Source organism: Gadus macrocephalus, chromosome 9 (assembly GCF_031168955.1).
Source record: "Gadus macrocephalus chromosome 9, ASM3116895v1".
Lineage (NCBI taxonomy): Eukaryota > Metazoa > Chordata > Actinopteri > Gadiformes > Gadidae > Gadus > Gadus macrocephalus.
In genome coordinates, this window is record NC_082390.1 from 11648723 (window position 1) to 11666298 (window position 17576).

General features: G+C 44.2%; 1 protein-coding gene across 1 annotated transcript; it reads right to left on the minus strand.

The window, feature by feature from the left end:
- Positions 1–540: 540 nt before the first annotated feature.
- On the minus strand, positions 541–15871 carry ticrr (TopBP1-interacting, checkpoint, and replication regulator). The gene is made up of 21 exons (XM_060061737.1): positions 14787–15871; positions 14208–14454; positions 13497–13735; positions 13190–13403; positions 12521–12665; positions 10550–10686; positions 9333–9536; positions 8328–8473; positions 8053–8153; positions 7748–7841; positions 7497–7579; positions 7157–7390; positions 6773–6860; positions 6217–6289; positions 5838–5969; positions 5661–5751; positions 5460–5518; positions 3874–4154; positions 1337–3755; positions 1074–1196; positions 541–940 (listed from the first exon to the last, which is right to left on the minus strand). Exons 1-21 carry the CDS (start codon positions 15459–15461, stop codon positions 825–827), a joined length of 5901 nt encoding a protein of 1966 aa, XP_059917720.1. The 5' UTR covers positions 15462–15871; the 3' UTR covers positions 541–824.
- Positions 15872–17576: the final 1705 nt, after the last annotated feature.

Consider the following 17576-nt stretch of genomic DNA (forward strand, 5'->3'; position numbering starts at 1 on the left):
AATCTTGAGTGATGGGTTAACTTTTAATGGAATTAGACGTGTTATTTAACCTTCTATTGTTTTGTTATTTATCTGAACACTATGTTGATTGATTATTTGCAGTGAAGCCTACAACCATTGTACAATTTGCCTATTTACATTTACCGGAGAGAAATTTGCAAATAGGGGCAGACTTAGGCGGTCAAATTAAGGATTATCCTCTGGTTGGCCTAAATTAGTGTTCTATCCCTCAAATATGCAAAGCGGCATTGAAGCTGTTCTGCCCGACAGTTTACCAAGTCAAGGGACAAGCCTTCTCAAACAAGGTAGGCCTACGTCATTGAACTTTTCCGTTTGATCAAGCAGTGAGATACCATTGATAATGCGGACGTGTAGACTCGTAGAGGGCACTTTGCCAGCCTTGCCTTTATCAGGATGGTATCGGGTCACGCCTAACGGGCTTATCTGACAGCACATGCCAAATAAATATAAAGAAGTTCATGTCCAAATAGTTGCTGCACTGCTTTTATATAAGACACCACTGAGGAGTTAAATTGTTAAAAGTTTTATTTTCAAAAGACTGACGATATATATTTACAATAATTATACCCAATCACTACTTCCCTTACCTTAAAACGACCAAACAGAACAATATACAAATAAATAAACATGAGTCTCAAAACAAATATACATTTCAATTAGTTAGAAATAGACATTAGATAATAACGAGGGTTGGAATCAAATATCGATAATAATAATCGTTACGGATGCTTTTGAGATCATAGACCTTGGCAAAAGAATAAAAACATGACGGGCGTCATGTCAAATGTTGTAATAGAGCGTGGTCAGGACAGTAGTCTCTTTCTGCTGTACGCCTTCCCAGCGGCTGGCTGACTGCTGGGCTGACTGAATGGAGACGTCCCCTCCTCATAACCGGCTAGTACTTCCATTGCAGCTTCATCTAGAAGATCAGACACATATTTCCTTTAAACAGAGTAGCACGTGGCGATAAAGGAAGACATGCCCTGTTTGTACATTCTGCATTTCTGGGGAGCATTGGCACTTCAAATCCTACACACAGCCACAAGTCTTACCTTTCCCGTTGAGGGTTCTCTTGCGAGCAGACCCTTTCTTTCCCCTGAATAACATAGGGGACTGCGTCAGCGCCATAATCCCACTTGGCGTCACCGTTTTCCTCATCTTTGAGCTGGGAGGAGCTACCAAAAAGACAAATAAAATACATCTTACTGCAACATCTTACAGGCGTTGACAAAGTCGTTTCTACTTTATTACTAGCATTTATTTCAGCAAAGAGATTTTTCTTTAGGTATGTCTTAAGTTATCTGGCTTGACTTACTGTCTTCATTTCCAGCTCCCCATATCTTGCAATCTTCAAATGTCCTTGGCTGTGCCTCATCAGCTAGTGGGTCCATGTAACTCGAGAGCGGGGACTCGTCTCCTCCAATAAAAGGGAACTGCGTGAAGGCCATGCCTTGTAATGCAACCTTCTTGCCTGAACGCTCATCAATGTCCTCACTGTCCAGTAGCCTGCTTACTCCAAGCTCAGCCTCTTCCAGGAGTTCCTCCATCAGTGGTTCCCCCCTCAGGACACCCTCTTTGCCTGCTATTAGCCCAGCTTTGGCTCTCCTCCTCCGAGGCCAGCCATTTAGGTGGTCCGGGGTAGATCTCCCTGCCCTCTGAGGCGAAGGCGTTAAGGGGATCAGGTCAGCCATAGCAAATGGAGCCATTGTTGATGTGGCGTGGCGTGTAGGGGTGTAGGATTGGCAGATACGCGTTTGGATGCTTGCACTTTTGCCAGGTGTGCATTTTGCTGGGGTGGCCCGATTGCAGAGGGAGGGTGAGACACAGCCAGCCTCTTTGTGTTTGGAACAAAAAGCCAGTGGGCTTTCCATGTGCCTCAGCCCCACGGTAGGGCTGTGGGCTCCTGACCCTGGACCCCCTTCGTCAGAGACAAAAGAGTCAGCGCGTCGGAATGTGAGCTTGGGAAGCCCCGACGTCGGCATGTCCAACTCGACGTGGTAGGACGAGGGCTTGGGGGCGGCCGCGTGTCTCCCAGGGGGCGCGGCGCTCCGCGGGGTGGAGAACCGAGGCGGGTCGTTGGCGTAGCCTAACCGCGCCGCCGCCTCCCTCTGCTGCCGGTCAGGTGTCCGACGGAAACCGTAGCTTCGTCCTGGTGTCTCCTGGTTGGGCAAAGGCTGCTTGGGAGAGGCCTCCATGCAATTCAATACATCCCCCGACTTTGAAGGCTTCCTGGTAAAGCTTATGTTCATTTTGAGACCTCCAGTAAGTTGAGTCCTAACAACAGCGGCATCGGTTATTTCTATGCTATCTTCTTCAGAGGTTATTGTGTTAGCGCTAAACTGAGAAGAGTCCAATTGTTGGGATTCAGAATGGGAACCAGACTCTGCTTCGGGACATTGAGAAAATACAACACAAAGCTTTTCATCATGTGTTTCTAAACGTATGCCGTCCTTCTCAAAAGAGTCACTAGTCACTGTACAACTAGGACTTACCTGGGACCTCAAATTTGTCCTAATTCCACTTTTAACTACATGGCTAGACCTGCTACGATTTGCAGTTGGAGAATTCGGAACTATTTCCAATATGGCGGCACTAACTGTTGTTGATACAGCCTTGGATGTAGATGTTACTGAGTTTTTAACAGGAGTTCTTTGGGAGCGAGTATTTATTTTGTGAATAGTGCTCGTAACGGTTTGATCAGGCTCAGATTGGAAAAGGTCTATAAGCAGGTTAGATTCTAGAGGGGTAACCATGGGACTAAAAAGTGCTTCAGTAGCGCTGTCCTTTTCAGGTGTGTTCATGGTGACAAGTCTTTTAGACGATCTTCGGTATTGATCGTTTTTCTGTGGGGTCGTTTCGACACTGGGTCTTTTCTCAGGAGTCATTTCTGAAATTACTTGACAGCCATGGCCCATCTGAGATGCACATTTTTCTGGGGTCTTAAAACCAACAGCCCTATGTTTTTCAAACGGGCTGTTGTACTTGTTTGGCGTGTTCAGCAATGTTGGAGAGCCTTTGCCAGAAGTGTGGGGTGAATCAGGCACTTTGAACGCAGCATCGGTTCCCAGCGCTCTGGGGTTCTGTGGAGACGGTGACCAGGTGACACTCTTCTTAGGAGTCCTGCATGTGGGGCTTATTGTCTGGCAGGGCCTGGAGGGGGATAAGCAGTGCTGCAATGCTTTGACTGGAGTCCTAAGGATGCCCTTCAATGGGCTCTTCAAAGGGTCTTCCTTTGGTGGAGTCTCTAGGACCAGTGACCGACTGGCTGGGGACCTGAAAGGACTGCCCCTCAGAGCCACAGCGCTCTGAGACCCACCCACTCTGGGGCTCGTTGTGGCAGAGCGCAAATGCCCCCTGAAGTACTGAGGTCCTTTAGGGGTTCTTGGTGCAGGAGGGGTCCAGGCTGCCTGAGGGGTCCTGGGTGTCTGAGGGGTCCTAGCTGCCTGAGGGGTCCTGGGTGTTTGAGGGGTCCTGGGGGCCTGAGGGATCCTGGGTGTCTGAGGGGTCCTGGGTGTTTGAGGGGTCCTGGCTGCCTGTACTGCACTCGGGGTCTGCGGGGTCCTCTGGGTCCTGGGTGCCAGTAGGGCCCTCGGGGTCTGCGGGGTCCTGGGTGCCAGTAGGGCCCTCGGGGTCTGCGGGGTCCTGGGTGCCAGTAGGGCCCTCGGGGTCTGCGGGCTCCTGGGTGCCTTGTTTCCATGATTACCAGGTGACCTTGCTGAAGTTTTCATTGGACTCTAACAAACACAATAGAGAGCAATTATTTAACATTACTACATAAAATGTTGGACAATTCATTGATCTTGAAATTAATTATTCATAGCTTTTCCAATACCTAAAACACATATAACTTGCCTCAAAGACATCAGCGTCCGTGGATAGCCGCCTTCGACTGGCCCTGGTTGTGATAGACCCAAAGGAACAGCCGGCCCGGGACGGGGACTGAGTCGCCCCAAAAAGAAGACGCATTGGTGACCGGACATTCTTCAAGTCGACTCCGACTCTTCTTTTGTCCAGGGTGAGCTGCGAGGCCGAGAGCGCCTTCTCCAGGTTCCTTGAACGAGGCTGAGAACTTGAGTAAAAGACTGTGGAGTGTCTTCTTGCAAGCCTCTTTATCCTTGGGCTTCTTCTCAGGTCTGTGATACAACAAGGCACAATCAGAACATTACATAGCCATAGCATCCCAGTGGATTAACATGTATGATGTGCATGTGTGGCCTTTTGTGTGGATCATCATTTTTGCGCAATAAAAAGTACATATTTAAGATTGGACAAAAATGCACCTTTAACTCCCCGACTGAGCCATCCCAGTCGGGGAGAGGGGTAGTGAACTTCACTTATTTGATATTAACAGCTAATGCAGTGTTTCCCCTATATGCACCTAGCAGCGCTGGTACGCCGCTGCTGATTCTTATTTTTTTTTTTCAACAAGGAGAGCTTCAACTTATCTTTTTAAAAAACGAATGTTAGATTATTTTGCGCTACCGACGCTTCATATCTAGATCAATTCACACACTTGGGAGTAAAGCATACAAATGGAGATGAGAGGAGGGGAGAGGAGAGGAGAGCTCCCTCTTATCTCCCAAAAAAACAAATGTCATATTATTTTGCGCTACGTACACTTCATATCGAGGTCAATTCACAAACCCGACTACAGCATATAAACGGAGAGGAGTTAAGAGCTCCGTCTTCTCTTTAGAAACATATTATTTTGTGCTAAGGACGCTTCATATCTAGGTCAATTCACACACCTGTGAGTAAGGCGTGTAAACGGAGAGGAACTTCCATAAGTTGGAAATAAATTGGCAGATTTTGCGGATCAATAGATCATCAGTGAAACATCATTGCGACACAATTGATACCTCTAGCAGCTAGAGTCTAGCTAAATGTAGTAACCTAGAGAACCACGTACAACATTGTTTTCATCCAAACGAGCCATCTTTAGCGAACCGTGAATTGCATTGACTTCTATGAGCTGTCGGCTTTCAGCCACGATCTCAGGGACCGTCTGCAAAGTGCAAAACTGAAAACGAACACAATGGTAAAATTTCAATAGCGTCGCCATTATTGAATCTAGAGTCCCAAAACTTGTTCCATAGAGGCATGGCCTCTTTATGGTCCTACTACAACCTTTAGTTTTGAAAAATGTATCAAGAGCACAAAGAAAAAATTGAGAGCAGAAAAAGAACATTTCATCTCCGCTGCTTCAACTCCAACCTAGGGGAAACACTAATGGGAAGAAACAAAAAACCTGTTCCTGGGACAAATACCCATGATTTCCTACCTGTTAACTATTGATCAGTCTTTTTGTCTAACCAGCAAAAACGCAGGTCTGAAACTGAGCTTGAAATGTGGTTTCAGTAGTAATGTTGGCGACCTTTGTGTATGTACCCCTGTATGCTCCTAGTCTCAAGGCAAGACGTTAATGATATTTAAAATACCTTCTGCTGGTTTAACAGGAGACTCCTCCACAATGCAATCCTCTGCTGGGGCAGATCTCCTAAAAACAATTGTCAAACACAATTAATTATAATATAATAGAAGACAAATACAAGGCCCACTTGAATCTTCTAATTACAAAAAATACTTTGAAGAAAAGGCAAAGAGCAAAGAAAATGCAAAAATAGCAAAGCGAGGCGTACCTTCCCATCCGCTGTCTGTAGAGCAAGCGGCTGGACACCTGCTTGTGATGGGGTGTCTCACACACTTTCTTGGTGAGAAGTTTGTGGTGTTCTGCGAAGAATTCATTCAGAAATGACTGTCGGTCGTGGCATGAAAAAAATATGCATATTCTTTGCTTTATCTGTTGTTCTTCTTACCTTCTAATTCCTGGGAGCGTTTGCGCTTCAGTCCGTCAACAGCAGAGACGGACTGACTCCGGGGAAGCTTGGCTCTCTTGGAAGGAGAGACAGTCTCTTGGTTGAACAGGTTTCTCCTCACCTTAGTCACCTCTGTAAACAAATCACCACAAAGTATGCATCTGACACTCGCATTGCATCGGCAAACATTGTGCCATGTTTTGAAAATAGATACCAAAATGTCAAACCATTCTAGTGAACATTTATGATCAACATTAAAAGAATTTGGCCGGTTTGTCAAGACCCCAGGATAAAAATAAATGGTTGATTTAGATCTCGACAGACAAAATTAACAAACCAAACTAATCCTTTAAGGTTGAGTTTGAGGGAAGGGACAAACCTTGTGCTGCTTGCTTCTGAGGTGGTGCCTCTTCAACTGGCTGCTCCAATGCAATGCTCTGCTTGGATTTGGTCTGTTGAGAAGAAAACAACAGAACTTAATCACAGCATAGTGCTGCATAGTGGCAGCGCTCATCTTCTTAGTTGTTATTCTTTCTTGCTTTCTTATTCTCTACAGCTTTGGCACTCATTTACTCCAACATCTTTCCATTTTTTTTTAGCTAGGAAGCACACACCGACACTCTCCTAATGAAAATAATGCATAACTTTGACATTAAACCTTTAATCGAATAATTGTAAATTAGTTCTGCGATTCAACATTTCTAGATGTCTTCTAGGTGACTGTGTAGCTTCATTAACATACTTTTAAGTTCATTTTACGCTAAAGCAGATTCATATATGCTTCAGTGTACTCTATCCATAATTCATTTCTAAAAAATTTTAACTACCCATCTACTGAATTGGTCCGTCTCCGTGTGCATGTTCTGTGCATGTGTGAAGTAGCCATGGGGGAAGACACATCATTGTCTTATTGATAAATAGATTGCGGAACTCACAGCTCGAGTGGTCTTTTTTGGTATCTCGATTTGCCGGTGAGTCTGGGACGATTCAGTCATGCTGCGATGGCGGGTCAACATCCCACTCCTAAGATCGACATTAAAAGGGTTTGGTTAAGAGTTGGTTAAACAGAGGTCCTGTCACCTGTGCAAGAACGATGTCAAGATGTGGTGGATATCAATAATCAGCATTATTGTGTGTGTCAAGGAATCTGACCTAAATTTGATCTAACTTGAATTTGATAGTATTTTGTCACTGCTCTCAGAATAGACTTGCAGCTAAAACAAGGACAACAAAGCTAAACGAAGGTGGGGCTAAACATTTCACTACTATTGACAGATACAACCTAACATCTATGACGGTCAGGCTGCGTCTCCACACACCTCCTGTTGGTGGCAGAGAGGCTCCTTAAGTCCTCCAGACGGCCCCCGCCGTCTGAGGCCTGGCTGTAGGAGACGGAGGGGGGCAGGGAGGAGGCCGCAGGGGACTCGCTGTCCTTGGCCCCCGACTCGTCACTGAAGAAGTCAGACGGCAGCACGGCCAAGAGGGCTTCGGGGAGCTGGGTGCCCAGACTGTGGTAGACCTCGGCCAGGGTCCTGGGAATAGAGGTCAGGCCCCTAGACCGCCACGAAGAAAAGGGACAAGATAAGATCAACGTGGACGAGTTGGGGCCGTCCGGTACCGTCAATGTGTCAACACACCCACATACACCCATCCACACACCATGGGAGAATCTGATCCTGCATGAATCTTGTGAGGAAAACTGGATCTTTAGTCAGGGAGATGATCCTCAGCATATCAGCCACCTGTGGAACAGGAACAGAGTCATTTAAGACGGTAACGCATACAGTAAGAGACGTGCCCACCTTCTGGATTGCTGGGTTCTTTCAACACGATATTCAACTGCCTGTTGGTTAAATGGATGTTTTGACTAGTGGCAGTGTTGAGGAACTACCAAACACAACAGGTCGTACCTCTTCCACCATGAGCTCCGCTTCAGACGAGTCCAAGTGGTCCGTAGGGAGGCTCTTAAACAACTCTAGCCTCAGCAGAGCCTGGAGCTGACACCTAGAACACATGGCAAAACTCGGTGACAACATACCCCTCATTCAAACAGTCCATCCAAGACATAAAACGGTGGTCATCCACTTCTATTTTATTGACCAGTAATTCTGCATCTGTGTTCCATCAAAAGTGACTCAATATTCGTAGGCAATGCATTGCAGCAAGTCAATGTAAATGTCAACAGCCAGATCTCTACTTGGGCTTTAAGACTCACTCTTTGACTTTGCTATCCTCGTCGGGGGCGCTGCCATAGAATTGCCTGATGGATTTACTGGTCTTGAGAAGGTGCTCCTGGACGAATAGGTGCATCTTTACCTGTGGGCCAACATAACATTTATTTATTTTTAAATCGGATTAATACGATTGTGAATGTGTGTGGCTTTTTAAACCTACAGTGGTGTTAAAAATACATGGGTGAGCTAAACAGATAAAAGTCCATTTTATCTAAAAAGTTTTCTAATACCATGATTGAATTGATTTGGTTCTCACCCCGTCATCGGGCTTGGCAACGTGGAATATTTTGATGGAAAATATGAGTTGCTGGACTCCAGTGAAAAGGAATGGGCCTCCCTCTTCCACAGTCTTGTCATAACTTGACTTGAGGTGCTTCAGGAGATCCAGCTCACTCTGGAAGGCTGTGGGAAGGGTGGGGGTATATTATATAAATACTCTATTCAGACTTCATGTTGTTATGATCATATACTTTCTTCATACAATAAAACTGCTTATGGTATGTATGTTGACATGTAACAAAAGTATCAGTGTTGCCAAGAATACATGTTTTCTATAATACATTGTACACAAGTGCATGGATAACTAGGCTGAGATATTAAGGCAAAAATATAAATACACACTTTATATAATTTCCTGGCATAACGCGCGCCTTGCACAAACTTTTATGTAGGATGTACCCCCATATCCACATCTATAGGCCTCAATACCGCTCCATCAAAACCTAACCATATATGTTTTCCTTTGAACTAATAATAAACCATTATCATTCAGCCTCATTATATCATTTTAGAGGCTTGGAACTAATAATATACCATCATCATTTAGCATCATTACTAATACTGTAGTGACCTGGAAACCAATATAAACCCCTATCCTTTAACTGTTGAAGGATAGGGGTTTATATTGGTTTCCATGAAGACACTAAATGATGATGGTGTTCTATTAGTCACTAGGTCACTACAGTATTGATAATGTTAAAGTTTAACATCATTATTAATACTATACTGCCCTAGTGACTAATAGAACACCATCATCATTTAGTGTCTTCATTAATATTGCAGTGGCCTAGACCTTTCAAATTGAGAAAGCTGTGCTGTAATTCTGTTTTTCAGAGATAACAAAGCAGCAGCTACACCTTTAGAAGCACCCCCTGGAACCAGCTCACTTAAGTCTAAAATCCAAAGTAGCTCTACAAAACAGGATGAACACTAAAATGGAGACGAGGGAGTTCTAAAATGCAGAAGAAGAGAGGAGGCTTACTGGGATGGTTCTCCGCCCCGGGCTTGTCCTTGTCACTGGAGCGCCTCTTCCCGTGTCTGTCCGCTCCCCGGGGCTCGCCCGCTTGCAGGTCCGCCTCTCCCTGGCTCTTCTGGGCCTTCACGTTGAGACGGGCCACATTGAGCATCTGCAGGGAGCGGTTCATGGTCTTCATCTTCTGCTTCACGGGCGTGCGTTGGGCGCCACCTGCAGGCCACAAGACACAAGGAGGGCCAAACTTTTACCTAGCATTGAACGACAATTATATTCATTCTTAATTCCATGTATGCAATATGAATATTCAAATTCATACATAAAAATATTAATATTCAAGACTACCAACATTCTGCCTTTATGGGTAAATGGGTAAAGGCACAGCTTTCTCAATTTATAGGTTTTGGTTATATTGGTAATACAATTTAAGAGTTAAGAGACCAATCAACAATCAAATCCACGACCACAACAACCAAGACCTTTAACAGTAGGCCTCTTTTTTATGTTTTACCCAAAAAGAACATACCAAAAGTGAATGGAGAATATCTCCACAATAGAAGGGGTATATTTTAAAATTATTCGCCGAAGGTGAATTATTCACCTGAGGTAAATAATTATAAAAAATAAACAAGATTACACTTTTTGCCAGGACTTATGTTTTTATGAGCGGATTATTTGTTTTTATTAGCGTGACGAGAAGACGCGGAAGACAGTATCCCGAGTTTGAGATCTCAATCATGGGATATTGCCCAATATCCCGAGATAGCAAACCAATCAAATTGCGCCATCTTAGTGGCGCACGTGTACTAAATGTATTATTATGTGCAATATAATATGTACCATCATAAGGATAACACTTGTGGGGTTGTTGTTCAAACAAAAAGACTGGCGTGGATGCTACTGGGTCAGAGTGAGTAAGGCTAGACCAAAGCATAAATGGAAAGTTTCATTTCCAAGTGAAATACATTTCATGTTTTAGAGTGAATACCAGGGTAAAAATTCAACGAGTACCTGGGTCAAGATGGGATGCCAATAAAGTGAAAATAATCAGTGTTGCCAAGAATACATGTTTTCTATAATACATTCTACACAAGTGCATGGATAACTAGGCTGAGATATGAGGTGTTCTATAAAGCACTCTGCATTTTATGTATGAAGGGTGCTATACAAAGAAAGATTATTATTATTAAGTAAGGCTTGACACAACGAGGGATGAAGAGTCTTACGTTTCTGGCTCCTCTTGTCAGCCCCGCCCTGGGAGGTGTGGTAGAGTTCAGCCAGACTCTGGACCAGCTCCTGTTGGAGGTCAGACCGCTGCTCTTCCTCCTCCTCCTCATGCTGCTCACTGGCAGCATGAAGCAGCCTGGGAAACAAGGACAAAGTGGATCCTTTAAAACATTGGGATAGTCTGTCAAAATGTTTACCCTCATGTAGGGTTTTATTTGCATTCCATTTTCTGTCGGAGGGGAGCAGACGTATACCGGTTCACAAAAAGTACCCTACCAAACTTTGTAGACATTCCTATACCAGGAGTTTGATACTGCATAATAAAGATGTTTGGGCTTGTTCGGTGCTTAATATAATGGATGGCAGTGGATGGCGCTGCATGGCGTCAGGGTTTTGAGCAGAACTGGAAGTATTTGGTTGCTTTTTATACATGGTTCTTGCACCATTTATAAAGTCAAATTTAAGACTTTTTAAGACCTTTTTAAGACCAACACATACATAAATTAAGACCCAAAAAATGTCTGAACAATTATTTGATAGAAAAGGGAATTTATTGAGTCACTTATACACTTCAACCGTAGCCGTAGTACTAGCAGTAGTACTCTTGCAAAGTTATCTCGGAAGCGCGCGGACACGACGATACGCAAACACATAAACCCACCCGTGTCACCCATAAACACCCATGTCCCGTCGCTTAGCAACCGGACACGCTCGGGTTGATATGTTACCGGACTACTGCAACTACTACGGAGTGATAACAAAGACGTGAATCAGGCAATAAATCCACCGCCCTTGACAGCGGTTAAGTTTGGTGTGCGGAGTGGACCAATTGCGAACTACTGCAGCTGCTCTAAGTTAAACCCCAAACTAATCGGAATAAGTGTATACATGTCGATTATAGCGGACAACACCACCTCTTCTGTAGCCGAATAGAATTATATTCTGAACAGAGAATTGTATTCCGATTGAGGCGTATATATGATCCTCTTCTATTCCGATTGAGCTGTTCTTCCACATCTATGCGGATCAGATGTGTCCATGTAAACACGGCTGACAGTGATCTCACTCACACACACACACACACACACACACACACACACACACACACACACACACACACACACACACACACACACACACACACACACACACACACACACACACACACACACACACACACAGGCTTTGACGCCGAACTATCAAAATAAATCAAAATGCAAACAAATATTAGGCAGCCCTTAATATTCAAACCTGTTATGGCCAGGCCAAGAGGGAGAGACGTCGGAGAACCCGACAGTCTATTCATAATATTGTAATGACCACGGAAGAGGCAGTGAATGAAGTATTGATTAGACAGTGATTTATTAGAAACCTAATAAACCGTTGGAACACGCAGGACCGGTAACCATAGCAACACCGGTAAACAAACCCCGCGAAGCCCAATCCAGGTCTTACTGAAGGAATTTAATGGTCAAAATATTATTAATAAATATTCGAATATATTCGAATATTAATATTAATAAACTACAGGTGACTACGACAACTTGCCTCGTCGTCACCTGCCTTCTCCAACCACCCCCGAAACTTATCCTCCTCAAACCATTTCTCATTGAATTTGCACCGTCCTATCCTGAAAGTAGCACAAGTTGGCCTAATGATGTCAACCGTCACTAGCTAAAAGTAGCTCAGCCGATGACTGATGTCAACGTTAACGTAACGTAAAACTCCTGAAAATGCCGTTATTAAAAGACGCACTATGTGATTTGTTGTGTGCGACAATTTCCCCTAGTCTTAAAAAAACTTCTACAAAATGTAATACCTAGAGCAAATTTACAGTAAATTTAAGACAATTTATGGCCTAAATTTCACACACAAAAAAAATGACTTTTTAAGACTTTTTAAGGACCCGCGGGAACCATGTTATATACATTTTATATTGTTATGATACAACAACATAGAAATCGACATACCTCATTGACTCCATCAAGTGTGAGCTGACTCCTGATTGGTCTGACTGAGGAAACCAACTCTCCACCAGTCCGGTCTTCATCGGACTGGAACAATGGCTGAGCTCCTGTTGGGCCCAATCAGGGAGCGGGGCTTCACTGGGAGGGCCTGAAACAAAAGCAAACAATCAGATATGCACAGCAGTAGGCCTGTCACGGTAACTACTTTTTTTGGAAGATATATTGTACCAGAAATAGATGCTATAACGACATTATCAATTTAAGACCTTTTTATGCCACTGATAGAATGATAGTAGTATAGCATAGTAATACAATTAACCCTTTCAAGTACAGTGATGATGGTGACTAGGACCTTTATGTTAAAGATGACAACGGATGATATCTAGTCCAACAAAAATCTAGTCCATATATTTCAGTGAGTTGATAACGTCATTACAGTGACAGGCCTATACATTAGAGGCATTCTTTGCATTCTGGCAGGACATCCTCTTAAATATTATAAGGTATGAGAGTGATCGACTGCTCTAGAACACTAAGTAACAATGAAACCGCTCACTCCAAACTTGTAGATTATTTTACTGAAGTCTGAAGTCCTCAATCGAGGTGATCTCTCCACTATAAAATGAAAACACCAGTAAACCACAGCTGCTAGGAGCCATTCTTCATGCTCACCATCTCCCTCCTTCTCCATGATGTCGCGCACCACTCCCAGGACACTGCTGACCACCAGCGGGAGCTCTGCACGGCCGTCCTCAGGGCCAGGGGCGACGTCCGGGGGGCTGAGGAGCCGGCTGTCTGGCCGAGACACAGTGAGCAGGGCCGTGCAGGCCGACAGTGGCGAGAGGACGGCCATGCAAACCAGGGGCCCGTCGTTGACCTCAGCAAACTGATGGGGGCATTAGAAACACAGCGATCAGCCAAGACAAGAACCAAATCTGATTAGAAAACACATATAGGGAGTGAACGCTGGTCGACTCACCAAGCTCAGGTTCTGGGCAGAGAGCCCCATGAGGAGGTGCTGAAGGGGGGCCCGTTCCTGGCTGCTGGAGCTGGAGGACTGCAACACCCAGGCCTCCGGGGCAGCGGTATGGCTCAGTGACATGGAGGCCTCCCATCCCTGGAGCACCCCTCGGACCACCACAGCTGACGGCTGGGGAAGAGGTGTCTGACTGCTGGTCACGGGTTCCATCCAGATGCTGCAGCTCTGGGAGACGTGTTCTGGTTTTGTGGAACATGAAGCTCAAATAAAAGATGGATTCCAGCAGGTTGAATGTGAAGTTGCATCAAAATGAAACTTTGCGTGTTTAGGCAAATTGACCGTTTTGATACTGCACCTGCTTGTCTTGTTATGGGGCGCTGCAGCTTAGCTTTTGTATTCGTATATTGAATACATTATTGTGCTTATGCCCTTTTCTATTGACAAATGTTTTATATATATTAAGCAACTGCTTGTAAATTGCAAAGTTATTAGGTTGTTCCAGCAGTTCTGCCAAAAGTGAAAAGGTGATTTCAGAATGATTAATTCTCTATATTTAATTTCAATGAAATTGTATTATATATTGTCTACTTCAATGACCTGTTTACTGTTTCAATGGCAATAATGTATTAATGCTGAGTTCAGGGATGCATTAAGCATTATATTAGTGTTGTGAACTTGTGTTAGTTAACTTTGAAGATCACTCTTACAGACCTTGTCCCCAATGTAGTGTCCCTCCTACAAGAGGAAAAGCTGAGCGGTAGAATTGCTGGGATGACAGCAGGTATCCGATGCTGGACTCCAGGGGAAGGGTGTCCCTACTGGGGGCCCATGTCCCATCGCAGGGCCGTCGAATGGAGCCGAAATTCCAAAGCGCGTCCATGGGAATCATTCTACCGCCCAAGTGCGACAGTATCTCTGTCAGCTTCTCAGCCCCAAGGTGGTCTGGGCTCCTCACCACCTGAATTAAAGATGACGGAGGAACATTTTAAATTGAAATGAGAAGTTTTCCCCTTGTATGGGGTTGAAGACCACAACATTCATCTGCTTGAACATATCTCATTGTTTTTGTCTGTTAAGATTAAAAATGGATCATGTGTCCAACACTTGCATCATATCTGTAATACTACAGAACAGTAACAGTTATCGACAATTCAAAGTAGTAGGGTAGAGAACAAAGTAGCCTCCACTGTGTCCCATGATGTATTAGCCCTAGGGCATTCGTTTTGGTGCAGGGGGGTTAGAATTATATCTATCGCGTATATTTGTTTGCCATTGTATCGTATTACTAACCATTCGATGCGAGCTACTGTCGATCCAGTGCAGCACAACTTTTCGCTGCGCCAACATTTCAAGGATTCCTCTGGATATGACAATCTCCGAAAGGTCCCCGTCCATGTCACCCATAGGAATAGACAAATAGTCCGCCAGCTGCTCCTTAGAATGTGGACAATCCGAGACAACAAACACCACATTTCTGCCATCTCCTGCGGTATCGTCCTCGCTGGAAATCTCAACCTTGCCCCCTCGGTTAGACTTTCTCGGTCTCAAGGACAATTTGGTTGGAGAGGTGATGTCCGGACGATCCCATTGGAAATCCAGAAGAGCCTCTTTGACTGCGTTTTGAACCATCCCTGATGCGTTGAGGCGATGCCGTAGATGTGTTGTGACTTTCTTAAACGTCATCTCCAACCTGGTATCAAATTCCATTTCAAAGTCCTCAAAAGTCTTGTCTCGGAGTTCCTTGAAGTCTGATACCCTGGATATTAGGTGGGCATTGCGACCAGTTCTTGACTGGAAGAATTTGTAACCCCAACGTATCTTCTCAAATCCATATTTAAAGCCAAAATACAGAAGAATGCGTAGAAGTCTACGTTTCACTGTGTGCTTTCTGATGTCCAGCAGTGCGGTTGATTCTTGATCTTCGGCGTCCACGTCAATGACGAATACCAAGTTGTGCAGGGCCATGGTTAGTCTATAAAGCTACACGAAATGATTACTCATAGATGTAGACATTTGGCCAAACATATTGCCTTTGCTAAACAAACTATAAGCTTGCTAGCTTGTTTACCTAGTGGCACGGTGGCCATCTACACTAACGTTTGTTGACCTAACATTAGCGTTAGCTCACTTTCCTAGCTGAACTTACAGCTGCTTCATTTAAAACTAAAATACTGAAAATCCATCATTTTGAACATAAATCAAACGCACAATTATCACGATGTAATATTACATTGTTATACTAAGGTTCATACGTTATCAAACAAGCTAATGTGTTGGGTATTCCGTGCTCGCCATTTTCTTGTTTCTTTTCTAAACTCTTCGCGCTCCTTGTGTGAATGCCTACCCCTCTGCTGGGATTGGCAGGATCCTGTACGGACAGTGTTGTCATTGGTTCAGAACACGAGTAAAACTCGTGGACAATTTGATATCACCAGAGCCATCGCTTCCTTTTCAACTCACTGATTGGCTGCTTGATTGTCCGTCACTAAGTGTGCCTCCCCCATTTATAAATACAGCCAACCAGGGACGGCTCATCTTTTTTAAAGTCCGGGAACGCATTCTCCTACCACAGTCTATGGTCTTACGTGGATGTTCACACAAAATCAACCTTCAATGACATTGAAAATATATTTTAAAATTAAAAAAGGTGCATTGCCAAAGCTGTTTAAAATGTAAAAATACTATAAAGCACTATATCAAAATGCACTATAAAATCTGTCACCTTCTCACCACAACAGGTGACAATTCGTGCTGTTGTGGGTGCACAATCCTATATGTCCCCCAAAGGATATGGCGGTTTGTTACTATCGGTTGTGTTTTAAAACCCCTTACTGTTCGGTGTAATTGGAGGGAGGTAGGTGCTCCTGATGCCTTCGTTTAATTTGTAGATGGTTATGGAATGGAATTCTGTTACCAGATGGTTGTCTTTGCAGTGGATGCACAGACCGTCTACGACAGACAGACATCTCACTCAACCATTAATAGCCTATAACGCACACAACGCATGGCTCCGACTAGGTGCGTCGTAGTGGGGGGAGAAGCCGGACTGGGTACCCAGGGCCCCTCGTGTTTTTGTTGGCAATTTTTTATTTCTAAGGCCTGATGTGACAGCTGTAGGGGACCCAGGAGTCACATTCTGTAGAAGAAGACCTCCCTCTACATTATGTAGACTGCTACCTAGGTGTGTATATGGAGGTTCTTGTTCTGAAAGATAACACACACACACACACACCACTAGGGGCCCGTCCCAAACAGATATACATATACACACACACATAGAGACACACACACGCCACCAGGGGCCAGTCACACCACATATCACATATCACACACACCACACCCCTCCCTCTGTCAGGGGAGGAGCCAAGTCTGTCTTAAAGAGGATGCCTTACTACAAAACATATACTACACAAACAACATAAAAAGAATAAAGACAGAGAGAGAGAGAGAGAGAGAGAGAGAGAGAGAGAGAGAGAGAGAGAGAGAGAGAGAGAGAGAGAGAGAGAGAGAGAGAGAGAGAGAGAGAGAGAGAGAGAGAGAGAGAGAGAGAGAGAGAGAGAGAGAGAGAGAGAGAGAGAGATTTGTGTAAAGATATATATACAGTTAGAGGGTAGAGAGACTTGAGAGAGATAGGAGACAGAGAGAGAAGGGAGAGTGATACAAGTGATGATCAAATAATCATGGTGAACGTTCTGGGCTGTTAAGGACAGACCATTGTCCAGTAACATAATCTATTCCCCAAGGGCATAACATGGTAGGCAGGCCAGGGACCAGACCATTTGTTTTTATTTCACCCAAATGCTCATTCACAGTTCATTTGAAAGTCCCAAGTCAGATGAAAGGGTCAACGTTCATCAACATTATCCATTGAACATCACCTTTGTCACACTTTGATTCACATTTATTTTTTACAATCAAACCAGTATTTTGTCTACTTGTTCCTTAAAGAACTCAAACCAAAGCACCAACCTCACCATGTTCACAACCCTGCTTTAAAATGATAAAAAAAAGAAAGAATATATAGTAAGATCGTATTCCAACTGGGTGCTTCTGGTTGCCCTCAGCCACATAAGGCTGATT

Coding starts and splice junctions, on each gene's coding strand:
- ticrr (XM_060061737.1), bottom strand. CDS start 15,461: ATGGCCCTGCACAACTTGGTATTCGTCATTGACGTGGACGCCGAAGAT. Junction 7,842..8,052: donor GAGGATAGCAAAGTCAAAGA/GTGAGTCTTAAA, acceptor CATGTGTTCTAG/GTGTCAGCTCCAGGCTCTGC. Junction 7,580..7,747: donor CGGAGCTCATGGTGGAAGAG/GTACGACCTGTT, acceptor CCTGTTCCACAG/GTGGCTGATATGCTGAGGAT.